Source organism: Cherax quadricarinatus, chromosome 68 (assembly GCF_038502225.1).
Source record: "Cherax quadricarinatus isolate ZL_2023a chromosome 68, ASM3850222v1, whole genome shotgun sequence".
Lineage (NCBI taxonomy): Eukaryota > Metazoa > Arthropoda > Malacostraca > Decapoda > Parastacidae > Cherax > Cherax quadricarinatus.
The window spans coordinates 19,550,787-19,565,282 of NC_091359.1; the positions used below are offsets into that span (position 1 = coordinate 19,550,787).

The 14,496-nt window shown below is 39.6% G+C and overlaps 1 protein-coding gene across 1 annotated transcript; it reads right to left on the reverse strand.

The window, feature by feature from the left end:
• Positions 1-174: 174 nt before the first annotated feature.
• Positions 175-14,496, reverse strand: LOC128697673 (alpha-ketoglutarate dehydrogenase component 4). The gene is made up of 4 exons (XM_053789498.2): positions 14,339-14,496; positions 7,272-7,329; positions 657-808; positions 175-310 (listed from the first exon to the last, which is right to left on the reverse strand). The coding sequence occupies exons 1-4, from the start codon at positions 14,387-14,389 to the stop codon at positions 293-295; spliced, it is 279 nt and encodes a 92-aa protein (XP_053645473.2). The 5' UTR covers positions 14,390-14,496; the 3' UTR covers positions 175-292.

The window sequence follows — 14,496 nt, forward strand, 5'->3', positions numbered from 1 at the left end:
TGTAATGGTAAGTATCTTGGCACCAAATGCCCATGTCTCAGTGCAAACCCATCTTGACATTATATTTTTCATAGGGAAACACTAAACCCATAAGGGGCACAAGAGGTAGATTTAAAGCCTCTGTCCCCTTCTCTTGGATACTTACTCCTAAAAAAGTATGTAAAACACACAAGAGAGCATACATTAATTTATTTCAATACTCTTAGGATAAAAGGATAACAAGGCAATACTTAACATTACAACTGCAATCAGTATATACAGAAAAAATATTATAAACAAACTTTCATCTCTATTATGCGGGGCCGCCTCTCTGAAATGAAAGAGACAAGCTTGTGAAATCACATTTTATAATTAGGAAGGGATATAGACAGTACCCATACACAACCTGCACATAGAAGAGAGGAGCTTATGACAATGTTTCAGTCCAACTTAGACCATTTACAAAGTCACATGCTGTATGGCTTTGTAAATGATCTAAGTTGGACCGAAACGTCGTGGTAAGCTCCTCTCTCCTATATGCACGTTATTTGCATACTGTTCCAGTCATGGTATTGTGCCTTTTTGTTCTTTTTCAGAAAATACCCAGATTATCATCACCTTATTAAATGAAATCACCACAGAATAGATTTACTGGCTCAAAAATAAACGTAACTTACATTTATATACTCTATTTCTTCATCGGTAATTCGCTCTCTACGATATTTTTGTGGCACCTGCCACTCTTCTAGCACAACTGAAGAACGGGTAGGTGAGGTGGATCCTGCGGTAACAGGGCCAGTAGCAGCTAGAGGTCGAGGTGAACCACGAACTGACAAGAAAATACAATTAAAGGATTATTCCATTTACATAGTAATATTATTATCCTCTAAACAAATGAGAGGACCACACATTACTCAGAGCCAAAAGCCAATCCTGTGCAGGTTGCAGAACTGGTGGTAGGTGTAGAGCAGGGCAGAGCATCACAGAACTGTCATCACCACAACATCTAGTCCCTGGTATTCCTGGAGTATACCTGGAGAGAGTTCCAGGGGTCAATGCCCCAGCGGCCTGGTCTGTGACCAGGCCTCATGGTCGATCAGGGCCTGATCAACCAGGCTGTTACTGCTGGCCGCATGCAATCCAACAGACGAACCACAGCCTGGCTGGTCAGATACTGACTTTAGGTGCCTGTCCGGTGCCTGCTTGAAGACAGCCAGGGGTCTATTGGTAATCCCCCTGATGTATGCTGGGAGGCAGTTGAACAGTCTTGGGCCCCTGACACTAATGGTGTTGTCTCTTATCGTGCTAGTGGCACCCCTGCTTTTCATTGGGGGGATGTTGCATCATCTGCAGAGTCTTTTGCTTTCATAGGGAGTGATTTTCGTGTGCAAGTTTGGTACTAATCCCTCTAGGATTTTCCAAGTGTATATAATGTATCTCTCCTGCCTGCATTCTAGGGAGTACAGGTTGAGGAAGATCAAGCATTCCTAGTAATTGAGGTGTTTTATTGCAGTTATGCATGCAGTGAAGGTTCTCTTTACATTTTCAAAGTCAGTAATTTCACCTGCCTTGAAAGGTGCTGTTAGTGTGCAGCAATATTGCAGCCTAGACAGAACAAGCAACCTGAAGAGTGTCATCATGGGCTTGGCATCCCTAGTTTTCAAGGTTCTCATTATCCATCCTGTCATTTTACTAGCGGATGCAACTGATACAATGTTATGGTCCTGGAAGGCGAGATCCTCTGACATGATCACTCCTAAGCCTTTGACATTAGTTTTTCGCTCTATTGTGTGGTTGAAATTTGTTTTATACTCCAATGAAGTTTTAATTTCCTCATGTTTTCCACATCGGAGTACAGTGGACCCTCGGTTATTGGCTGTTCCGCTTATCGGCCAACTTGGTTATTGGCTGGTTTTTCAACTTCCGGTTATTGGCCATATGGGTTGCATCAACCTGCCGTTGCCACCAGCCGCTCACGCGTCAGTCTGGCTGTGTGTCTGGGCAAGTGAGGAAGCTTCTGATCATTCATCCAAACATTTCGCTATAATCCATTGTTTTTGTGGTTATTAAGCGCAACGGCGAAATAAGTAACCATGGCCCCAAAGAAAGCTCCTACTATAGTTCCTTTGGTAAAGAAAGTGAGAAACACTATGGAATTTAAGAAAGAAGTTACTGAAAAATATGAGTGGTGTGCGGGTGCTGGAACTTGCCAGGATGTATGGGAAAAACAAATCAACAATCACTTCTATCGTGGCAAAGAAAGTAGAAATCAAGGAAGATAATGTTGCAAAAGGAGTAAATGTGCTAACGAAACAAAGGTCACCAATAATGGAAGATATGGAGAAGTTACTGTTTATGTGGATCACCGAAAAACAATTAGTGGGAGATAGTGTTGTGGAGTCACTTATTTGTGAGAAGGCAAGGCAGTTGCATGCGGATCTTGTAAAGAAAATGCCTGGAACAAGTGCTGCTGTTAGTGAATTTAGGGCCAGCAAAGGCTGGTTTGAGAGATTTAAGAAGCATAGTGGCATACACAGTGTGGTAAGGCATGGCTAGGCTACAAGTTCTGACAAATGTGCTGCTGAAAAATTCGTGCAGGAATTCAAGGGGTACGTAGAGGCTCTAGGATTCCTCCCCAACAAGTGTTCAATTGTGATGAAACAGGTCTCTTTTGAAAGAAAATGCCAAGGAGGACCTACATTATGAAGGAGGAAAAGGCACTACCAGGACACAAGCCTATGAAAGACAGGCTTACTCTTTTGTTCTGTGCTAATGCTAGTGGAGATTTCAAAGTGAAGCCTTTACTGGTGAATCACCCTAAAAATCCCCGAGTGTTCAAGAAAAACAATGTTGTGAAGAATAGATTGTGTGTGATGTGGAAAGCTAATAATAAGGCATGGGTCACAAGACACATTTTCAAAGAGTGGTTTAATGATATGTTTGGCCCAAGTGTGAAAAAATACTTCCTGGAACGTAAATTGCCATTCAAGTGCCTCCTGGTGCTGGACAATGCTCCTGCTCATCCTCCAGATTTGGAAGACCAATTGTTTAGGGACTTCGTTTTATGACAGTGAAGTTCTTGCCTCCTAACACGACTCCTCTCATCCAGCCCATGGACCAGCAGGTCATTTCTAACTTAAAAAAACTTCAACTTCAAAGCAGTGTTTCAAAGGTGCTTTGAAGTGACCTCGGATACTCATTTGACCCTAAGAGAATTCTGAAGGAATCACTTCAGTATCCTCCATTGCATAAGCCTTATAGGTAAGGCTTGGCAGGGAGTGACTTCCAGGACTTTGAACTCTGCTTGGAGAAAATTGTGGCCAGATTGTGTCCAAGAGAGGGATTTTGAAGGGTTTGGGGATGACCCTGAGGACCCTATGCCTGTTGTGGAATCTATTGTGTCTTTGGGGAAGTCCATGGGGTTGGAGGTTAGTGGCAAGGATGTGGAAGAGTTGGTGGAGGACCACAGGGAAGAGCTAACCACTGAAGAGCTGCAAGAGCTTCATCTGGAACAGCAACAGACCACAGCTGAGGAACTTGCTTCAGAGGAGGAAGAGGGAGGGAAGGAGGTGCTTTCTTCAGAGATTAAGGAGATTTGTGCAATGTGGAGTAGGGTGCAAGCTTTTATATATTTATTTTGTCTTTGCAAACAGTACATTGAGATTTTGTATTTACAATAGTGGGTTGCAATGCAAAGAGGCCTCTATTATGCCTAGGCATTATGGGCCAACTTAACATTATTGGCTTACAGTCTACTTAACACTAAGGAGTATATCATAGTTGTACAGTAGGATAGTAATTATTTCATAGTTGTACAGTTGTAATTATAAATGAATCAAAATTTGTATAATACAAAGATATATTTTTATTCAAAAATGCTTTTTGTGAAAAAATGATTCAATTATATTCCTGTCAACAATGGATAAAAGGTTCAAAGTGATTGTTTCAGTTATGATGTGGGAGTACATAGGTGAGTAAGTGAGTATTTAGCATTTAATCTAGGGTGATTAAGTGGCTTTTGAGAAGTCTTAAATTGATTTTCAGACTGGGTTACTTTAATATCTTCTGGTAATGAATTCCATATTTTGGGGCCCTTTATGTGCATAGAGTTTTTACACAGTGTGATATGGACACGATGTATATCAAAAAGAGATCTATGTCTTGTGTTGTGGTCGTGTGTCCTGTTTAGGTTGGTGAGAAGTTTGAGTGGAGGGTTTATATTTGCATGTATTGTTCTGTGTATGTAGTAGGCACATGAATAAGTATGGATGTTCTTAATGGCGAGCAGATTCAGACTTTTGAAAATTGGTGGAGTATACTGGCGGGAGTGGGAATTTGTTATTCTTACTGCTGCCTTTTGCTGGGTTATTAGGGGTTTTAGGTGATTGGATGTTGTTGATCCCCATGCATAAATTCCATATGTAAGATAAGGGTATATGAGTGAATGGTACAGTGCCAGGAGAGCTGATTGTGGAACATAGTACCTTATCTTTGATAGTATGCCTACAGTCTTGGAGATTTTCTTGGTGATTTGTTGTATGTGTGTCCGGAACTTAAGGCTACTGTCAAGGTGGATACCTAGAAATTTTCCCTCTGTGAGTCTTGTGACTGATGATCCATTTAGCGTTATGTTAATTGGATCATTTGCAGCTTTATTTCCAAACTGAATGAAATAGATTTTATCAGTGTTCAGGGTAAGTTTGTTAGTCATCATCCAGGCAGATATTTTCTGTTATTCACCATTGACTGTGTTTGCTAGTATGACTGTGTTTGGGTGGGAAAAGACATATGTAGTGTCATCTGTAAATAATATGGGTTTGAGTAGCTGTGATGCATTCGGTAGATCATCGATGTAGATGAGAAAGAGGAGTGGTCCAAGGACGCTTCCTTGTGGGACTCCTACTGTGATTGGTTGGGTGGAAGAGTTTGCATCATTTGCATACACATATTGAGTTCTGTTACTAAGGTATGACTTTAGGTAGTTGAGGGAGTGGCCTCTGATACCATAGTGCATTAATTTGGAGTACAGCAGTTCATGGTCAGTTTATGGAGAAATATAACCCTGATCAAGCTGAAACAAGCCATATCTGCAACATGTTCAGTGAGAAAACCTTGTCCCACTTCAGGGAAATCTTAAAGAGAACCCAGAAACAGACCTCTCTGGACAGACTTTTTGTGTGACAGGGGTCCAGTGACTCTCAAGCTGGTTCTAGTAGCAGTAAAAGACAAAGAAGAGAAGTAACTCCAGAGAGGGACTTGATACCTGAAGTCCTTATGGAGGGGGATTCCCCTTCCAAACAATAAATCCTCCCTCTCTCCTCCTCCCTATCTTCCATAAGTCAACAAGAGTCTTCAATAAAAGTATGTAATAGTGATTTAACTGTTCATGTATTTATTTTATTTAGTTCTCATTGTTTTGTGTATGTAAAACTATAATTTATCTTTACAAAAACTATTTTTTGTGAATACTGTTGGGTGTCTGGAACGCATTACAGTAATTGTATTTACATTAATTCTTATCAGAAATATTATTTCGGTTTTCGGCCGACCTTCTGCAATGGATTACGGCCGATAACCGAGGGTCCATTGTAATTGAAATTTCTCATCACTGAACTTCATATTGTTTTCTGCAGCCCATTTAAAGATCTGGTTGATGTTCGCCTGGAGCCTTGCAGTGTCTGCAATGGAGGACACTATCATGCAAATTCGAGTGTCATCTGCAAAGGAAGACACGGTGCTGTGGCTTATATCCCTGTCCATGTCCGATATGAGGATGAGGAACAAGATGGGAGTGAGTACTGTGCCTTGTGGAACAGAGGTTTTCACTGTAGCTGCCTCAGACTTCACTCTGTTAACTATTACTCTGTGTTCTATTTGTTAGGAAATTATAGATCCATCTACGTACCAACTTTTCCTGTTATTCCTTTATTTCACATTTTGTGCGCTATTACACCATGGTCACATCTGTCAAAGGCTTTTGCAAAGTCTGTGTATATTACATCTGCATTTTGTTTGTCTTCTAGAGCATCCAGGACCTTGTTGTAGTAATCCAGTAGTTGGGACAGACAGAGCGACCTGCTCTAAACCCATGCTGCCCTGGGTTGTGTAACGGATGGGTATCTAGATGGGTGGTGATCTTGCTTCTTAGAACCCTTTCAAAGATTTTCATGATATGGGACGTTTGCACTATCGGTCTGTATGTAAATGGTATAAAATATCAACACAAAAATATGACACGAATGCAGTATAATGCAATCCTTTATTGACTAATTTTGTCCATACAGTAGGCTTTATCAAGTCACAGACAGACCTGACTTGATAAAGCCCACTATGGGCAAAACATAGTCAATCAAGGATCATATTATACTGCATTTGTGTCTATTTTTCCACATACATGTATTAAGATATTGCAAAACAACCACTGTGAAAGAATAAAGAAATTCCAAGCACTTTCGTGACTACTCACATTATCAAGGAACAATAAAAGTAATGCATCAAAGGAAGGCATATAAAGGGTCTAGATAACACCTCACTATCACATCCCACAACAAAGCAACACCTGATGCGCGACTCATAAGAAAGAGAACACTGCAGTAGGCCCACTGGCCCAACTAGACAGGTCCTTCACACAACCCACAAACAAACTATTCTACCCAAGAATTAAGAATATGTATTAAAATTTATTATTTGTCCAATGTATTATTAAATTCTTAATTCTTGGGTAGAATAGTTTGTTCGTGGGTTGTGTGAAGGACCTGTCTAGTTGGGCCAGCGGGCCTACTGCAGTGTTCCCTTTCTTATGAGTCGCACGTCAGGTGTTGCTTTGTTGTGGGATGTGATAGTGAGGTGTGGTCTAGACCCTTTATATGCCTTCTTTTGATGCATTATTTTTATTGTTCCTTGATAATGTGAGTAGTCACGAAAGCGCTTGGAATTTCTCTATTCTTTCACAGTGGTTGTTTTGCATATTCTGAAATCACCTGTTTACTGTGATCATATTGCATATTAAGATACTGTAATACAAGGACTCAATGGAAACAAGTCACTGACTTTTTTTGGGGTTATCCTGGTAATTTACACATATGCATGTTAAACTATGTATGATAATTGTACTTATGTGAACTTTTTTTTTTTTTAAACAGTGTAGGCCATTTCCCACCAAAGTAGGGTGACCCAAAAAGAAAGAATAAAAAAAAATTCCATCATCATTGAACACTTTCACCACCACTCACTTATGTGAACCTGTACCTCAATAAACTTAATAAAACTGTATAGTGACCAATTCCACTTACCAAATTCTGTTAATCCTCCTTTCCGAAACTTGATCAGTGGGATGTGAGGGTTCACAGCCTGCGGGTTTCAAAGCTTCAATTAACAAATAAAAATATTTTCCTTGGCTTCATATAAAGAAGTATAAATAATAGAAGTCCTCAGGTTGTTCTTCAACTCTATATATCCTTGGTTAGGCCTCATTTAGATTATGCTGCACAGTTCTGGTCACCATATTACAGAATGGATATAAATGCACTGGAAAATGTACAGAGGAGGATGACAAAGTTGATCCCATGTATCCAAAATCTTCCCTATGAGGATAGACTGAGGGTCCTGAATCTGCACTCTCTAGAAAGGCGTAGAATTAGGGGGGATATGATTGAGGTGTATAAATGGAAAACAGGAATAAATGAAGAGGATGTAAATAGCGTGCTGAAAATTATCCTACCAACACAGTTCTCGCAGCAATGGTTTCAAGTTTGAAAAGTTCAGATTCAGGAAGGACATAGGAAAGCACTGGTTTCGTAATAGAGTTGTGGATGAGTGGAACAAACTCCCGAGGACCGTCATAGAAACTAAGACCTTGTGTAGTTTTAAAAATAGGTTGGATAAATACACGAGTGGGTGTGGGTGAGTGTGAGTTCGACCTGACTAGCTAGGGCTACCAGGTCTGGTGCTGTGCTCCTTCCTTAAGCGGAAGTGACCCGACTAGGTGGTCATTGCTATAGGCCAGGGGGGTGGCATGAACCTGCTTCGCATGGGTCAGTAGGCCTGTTGCAGTGTTCCTTCTTTCTTATGTTCTTTGCTTAAATACATAACCTAATATTCAAAGCAACTAAGTATACTGTACCTAAGAGGGGTAGGCAAGTACAATTAAGCACGTCTGTTTGGCGCTCAGCAGACGGAGGATTGAGCCTCTACTGTGTCTTGTGCTGAATGACCCATAAGGGTTTAGCACTTAACAAACAATACTGTACTTAATAGGAAAGATATACAGTGGAACCTCGGCTTATGAATTTAATCTGTTCCGTGACCTTATTTGTATCCTGAGTTGTTCATATGCCGAGTCAATTTTCCTCATTTAATTAATTAAAATGCAATTAATCCATTCCAGCCTCTCAGGAGGCATGACAAAATAATGCTAGAATGAATAAAAGAGGCCAGAATATGGCAAGTGATGGCAACACCGGCAGTGGCAGAAAGCATCCGCCATTTACTCTCCCACTCTAGTATCTTCCCAATCCATAACCCCACACCTAGCTTGTGTTTATCTACAATTAGTGGTGAGGTTGTCACACATGTAACCACAGGTGTGGTCAAGACGGATGTATATTTAGGTGAAGACATGATCACTGTGGCCACAGTGGTGTTGGTGGCGGCAGCAGCCACAGTGGTGTTGGTGGCAGCAGCAGCCACAGTGGTGGCGGTGGCAGCCAGCTGCCTTCTGTGGCTTTTTTCATAGTTTCCAATCGCTTCTTGCTGATTGTACGTAAATACTGTCTCTTTGGGTGAGGCGTTGTGTAAGAAATCTGTACAATATAAGACAAAATTATGCATCCCAAGGGTCTGCTGAAAGTAGTTTGTTAGATTATGTAATGGTGGATAAAAGGTTGATGGGTAGGCTACAGGATGTACATGTTCACAGAGGGGCAATGGATATATCGGATCATTATTTAGTTATAGCTACAGTTAGAGTAAGAGGTAAATGGGACAAAAGGAAATTGGCAACAGCAAGTAAAAGAAAGGTTAAAGTGTTTAAACTAAGGGAGAAGGAAGTTAGAGTGAGATACAAACAACTATTGGCAGAAAGGTGGACTAGTGCAAGTATGAATAGTGGGGGGAGGGGGGGTTGAAGAAGGTTGGGATAGTTTTAAAAATGCAATATTAGAATGTGGGGCAGAAGTTTGTGGCTATAGGAGGGTGGGTGCAGGAGGAAACAGAAGTGATTGGTGGTATGATGAAGTAAAGGGTGTGATAAAAGAGAAAAGGTAGCTTATGAGAGGTATTTACAAAGCAGAAGTGTTATACGAAGAGCCAAGTACATAAATGGAGAGTAAAAGAAAGGTGAAGACAGCGGTGAGAGTGCAAAAGGAGAGATGATAGTGGGAGAGGCACTGTCAAGAAATTTTGATGAAAATAAGAAAAATTTTGGAGTGAGATAAACAAGTTGAGAAAGCCTAGGGAACAACTGGATTTGTTAGTTAAAAACAGAGTAGGGGAGTCAGTTGATAGGGAACTGGAGGTATTGGGTAGATGGTGGGAATATTTTGAGGAACTTTTAAATGTAGACGAAGAAAGGGAGGCGGTAATTTCATGCATTGGCCAGGGAGGTATAACATCTTTTAAGAGTGAAGAGAAGCAGGATGCAAATGTGGGGGAGATGCGCGAGGTATTATGTAGAATAAAGGGGGTAAAGCAGCTGGAACTGACGGGATCATGACAGAAATGTTAAAAGCAGGGGATGATATTTATTTTTTTTATTTATTTATTTTATGTCTTTGCAAACAGTACATTGAGATTCTGTATTTACAATAGTGGGTTGCAATGCAAAGAGAGCCTCTATTATTCCCAGCCATTATGGGCCAACTTAACATTATTGGCTTACACACTACTTAACACTAAGGATTATATCATAGTTGTACAGTAGATTATTAATTATAAGTGAATCAAAATTTGTATAAGACAAAAGATATATTCATATATTCAAAACTGCTTCTTGTGAAAACAATGATTCAATTATATTCCTGTCAACAATGGATAAAAGGTTCAAAGTGATCGTTGAAGTTATGATGTGGGAGTACACAAGTGAGTGTGTGTGTACTGTATTGAGTATTTAGCATTTAGTCTAGGGTGATTAAGTGGCTTTTGAGAAGAGTCTTAAATTGATTTCCAGACTGGGTTACTTTAATATCTTCTTGTAATGAATTCCATATTTTGGGGCCCTTTATGTGCATAGAGTTTTTACACAGTGTGATATGGACACAAGGTATATCAAAAAGAGATCTGTGTCTTGTGTTGGAGTGGTTGGTATTTTTGTTTAATAAATGTATGAAAGAGGGGAAGGTACCTAGGGATCGGCAGAGAGCGTGTATAGTTCCTTTATATAAAAGGAAGGAGGAGAAAAGAGATTGTAAAAATTATAGGGGAATAAGTTTACTCAGTTAAAAGATAAAGAATCACACACAAAGTGGGAGTTGTCACAGTTGCTCTTTGCTGATGACACTGTGCTCTTGGGAGATTCTGAAGAGAAGCTGCAGAGGTTGGTGGATGAATTTCGTAGGGTATGTAAAAGAAGAAAATTAAAAGATAATACAGGAAAGAGTAAGGTTATGAGGATAACAAAAAGATTAGGTGATGAAAGATTGGATATCAGATTGGAGGGAGAGAGTATGGAGGAGGTGAATGTATTCAGATATTTGGGAGTGGACGTGTCAGCGGATGGGTCTATGAAAGATTTTTTATTTATTTATTTATTTATTTATTTCCAATTTGAGCACACACACAGAGGTACAAAAAAATACAGATAAGAGCAGCATGCCAAAGCCACTTATACTATGCATAGCATTACGGGCTGGCTTAAAATTAACTTAAGATTAACTAAGCAATGATGAAATCAGTCATAAAACATTAATGTAAACAGATTACTATAAAGCACAAGTGAGTATTACAAAGACAGGTCATATGGTTGCATTCAGTTAGGTAGTGATTCTGTTAGGTAGTGTATTTAAAAAATAATAAGGTTAGATTGGGTTTTAGGTTTAACATTTATGTGATATAATTGTGAGAAACATTTAAGATATACAATTTATAAGGTTCAGTTATTCAGTATTTATTTGGTTTTGGGTGAGTAAGTGATCTTTGAGAAGAGACTTGAATTTATAAACAGGTAGTGTTTCTTTTATATTTACAGGTAATGAATTCCAGATTTTAGGTGAATCATAGAATTGATGAGAGGAAAAGGGTGAGCAGTGCACTTAGGAGTCTGTGGAGACAAAGAACTTTGTCCTTGGAGGCAAAGAAGGGAATGTATGAGGGTATAGTTTTACCAACGCTCTTATATGGGTGTGAAGCATGGGTGATGAATGTTGCAGCGAGGAGAAGGTTGGAGGCCGTGGAGATGTCATGTCTGAGGGCAATGTGTGGTGTGAATATAATGCAGAGAATTCGTAGTTTGGAAGTTAGGAGGAGATGCGGGATTGCCAAAACTGTTGTCCAGAGGGCTGAGGGAGGGTTGTTGAGGTGGTTCGGACATGTAGAGAGAATAGGATGAAACAGAATGACTTCAAGAGTGTATCAGTCTGTAGTGGAAGGAAGGCGGGGTAGGGGTCGGCCTAGGAAAGGTTGAGGGAGGGGGTAAAAGTTTTGTGTGCGAGGGGCTTGGACTTCCAGCGGGCATGCGTGAGTGTGTTTGATAGGAGTGAATGGAGACAAATGGTTTTTAATACTTGACGTGCTGTTGGAGTGTGAGCAAGGTAAAATTTATGAAGGTATTCAGGGAAACCGGCAGGCCGGACTTGAGTCCTGGAGATGGGAAGTACAGTGCCTGCACTCTGAAGGAGGGGTATTAATGTTGCAGTTTAAGAACTGTAGTGTAAAGCACCCTTCTGGCAAGACAGTGATGGAGTGAATGATGGTGAAAGTTTTTCTTTTTTGGACCACCCTGCCTTGGTGGGAATTGGCCAGTGCGCTAATAAAGAAAAAAGTTTACTGAGTATACCAAGTAAAGTGTATGGTAGGGCTATTATTGCAAGAACAGATGAGCAAGGAGGCTTTAGAGTGGGTAGGGGATGTGTAGATCAAGTGTTTACATTGAAGTATATATGTGAAAAGTATTTAGAAAAAGGAAGGGAAGTTTTCATTGCAGTGATGGATTCAGAAAAGGCATATGATAGAGTGGATAAGGGAGCAATGTGGCAGATGTTGCAAGTGTATAGAATAGGTAGTCAGTTACTAAATACTGTAAAGAATTTTTATGAGGTTAGTGAGGCTCAGGTTAGGGTGTGTAAGAGAGAGGGAGATTACTTCCTGGGATAGTAGGTCTTAGACAAGGATGTGTAATGTCACCATGGTTTAATATATTTATAGATGGGGGTTGGAAAAGAAGTAAATGCTAGGGTGTTGGGGAGAGGGGTGGGATTAAATTATGGGGAATCAAATACAAAATGGGAATTGACACAGTTACTTTCTTGCTGATGATACTGTGCTTATGGGAGCTTCTAAAGTTGCAAAGGTTATCGGACGAGTTTGAGAGGATGTATAAAGATAGAAATCTGAAAGTGAACATAGATAAGAGTAAGGTAATGAGGGTATCAAACGATTTAGATAAAGAAAAATTGGACATCACATTATCACATTAGAGAAAGGGAGTATGGAAGAAGTAAATGTTTTCAGATATTTAGGAGTTGACTTGTCAGCAGATGGGTTTATGAAGGATGAGGTTAACCATAGAAATGAAGGAAAAAAGGCGAGTGGTGCATTTAAGCATCTGTGGAGGCAAAAAAACATTATCCATGGCGGCAAAGAAGGGAATGTACGAAAGTATAGTGGTACCAACACTCCTATGTGGGTGTGAAGCTTGGGTTGTAAATGCAGCGAGGAGGCAGCTGAAGGCAGTGGAGATGTCCATTCTAAGGGCAATGAGAATTCGGAGTGTGGAAATTAGCAGGAGGTGTGGAGTTACTAAAAGTATTAGTCAGAGGGCTAAAGAGGGGTTGTTGAGGTGGTTTGGTCATTTAGAGAGAATGGGTCAAAGTAGAATGACTTGGAAAGCGTATAAATCTGTAGGGAAAGGAAGGCGGAGTAGGGGTCGTCCTAGAAAACGTTGGAGGGAGGGGGTAAAGGAGGTTTTGTGGGCGAGGGGCTTGGATTTCCAGAAAGCGTGCCCGAAATGCCTAGCCATGCTAGGCGTTCTAGTGCTACACTCTGTAATTATTATTTTACTACATGTAAACCACACAATAACCAAATTCTGTAAACTCAGCATTGTAATACTTATAGAGAAAGTTTGAATGGAGACAAATGGTTTTTGGAACCTGACGAGCTGTTGGAGTGAGCAGGGTAATATTTTGTGAAGGGTAAAATTTAGGGAAACCGGTTAGCTGGCCCCGAGTCCTGGAAATGGGAAGTACAATACCTGCACTTTAAAGGAGATGTTTGGGATATTGACAGTTTGGAGTGACTGTCTAAACTGTCATATCTGAGCGCTTCTACAAAGACAGTTATTATGTATGAGGTGAAAGTGTTGAATGATGATAAAATGTATTTTCTTTTTGGGGATTTTCTTTCTCGGAGCCTGGCCATGGGCCAGGGTTGTCTAGTGCTTGCTTGGTCAACCAGGCTGTTGCTGCTGAAAGCCTGCTATAATAACAGTACTGTAGCAGTATATACATATATATTGTACTGTAGCAGTATATATATATATATATATATATATATATATATATATATATATATATATATATATATATATATATATATATATATATATATATATTGTACTGTAGCAGTGTATTTATATATATATATATATATATATATATATATATATATATATATATATATATATATATATATTGTACTATAGCAGTGTATATATATATATATATATATATATATATATATATATATATATATATATATATATATATATATATATATTGTACTGTAGCAGGATGTACTCGCCTAGTTTTGGTTGCAGGGGTCGAGTCACAGCTCCTGGCCCTGCCTCTTCACTGTAGCAGTATAGAGTAGCAGCGATGGTAATGTGGCTTCTTTTAATGTTATTCGTAATTATTTATCGCAGTATTTAATTATTATAAATATGGAGAAGCGCTAAACCCAAAATGTCCTGCAGTGCTTAAGGAACTGGAGGGCAGTCAGGTTCGATCCGAGGAAATGGAGGATAGTTACAATTCCTGGCATCAAAAGCCCCTCAATGACATCAATTTTTCTGCCTTAAAAGATTTATTAATTTAGAAACATTAGTATTGATTGTCTCTCACACAGAATCATCTTGATCAACATCGTAATAAAACATTTTTTTAATGTATTCATCAAATAATATCATTAACGGTGAGTGAAAACTGACCTTCCAAGCTCCTTCAACCAGAGACCACCTTAAAACTGAGACCAACATCATATAGAGGTGTAGAGAGTGTTAAATATAGCAGTATAATGTGTAGTGTTGTGTCCACTACCACTGTTTGTTAACATCTCCGCTACTTCACTCAACACTTCAATCTCTCT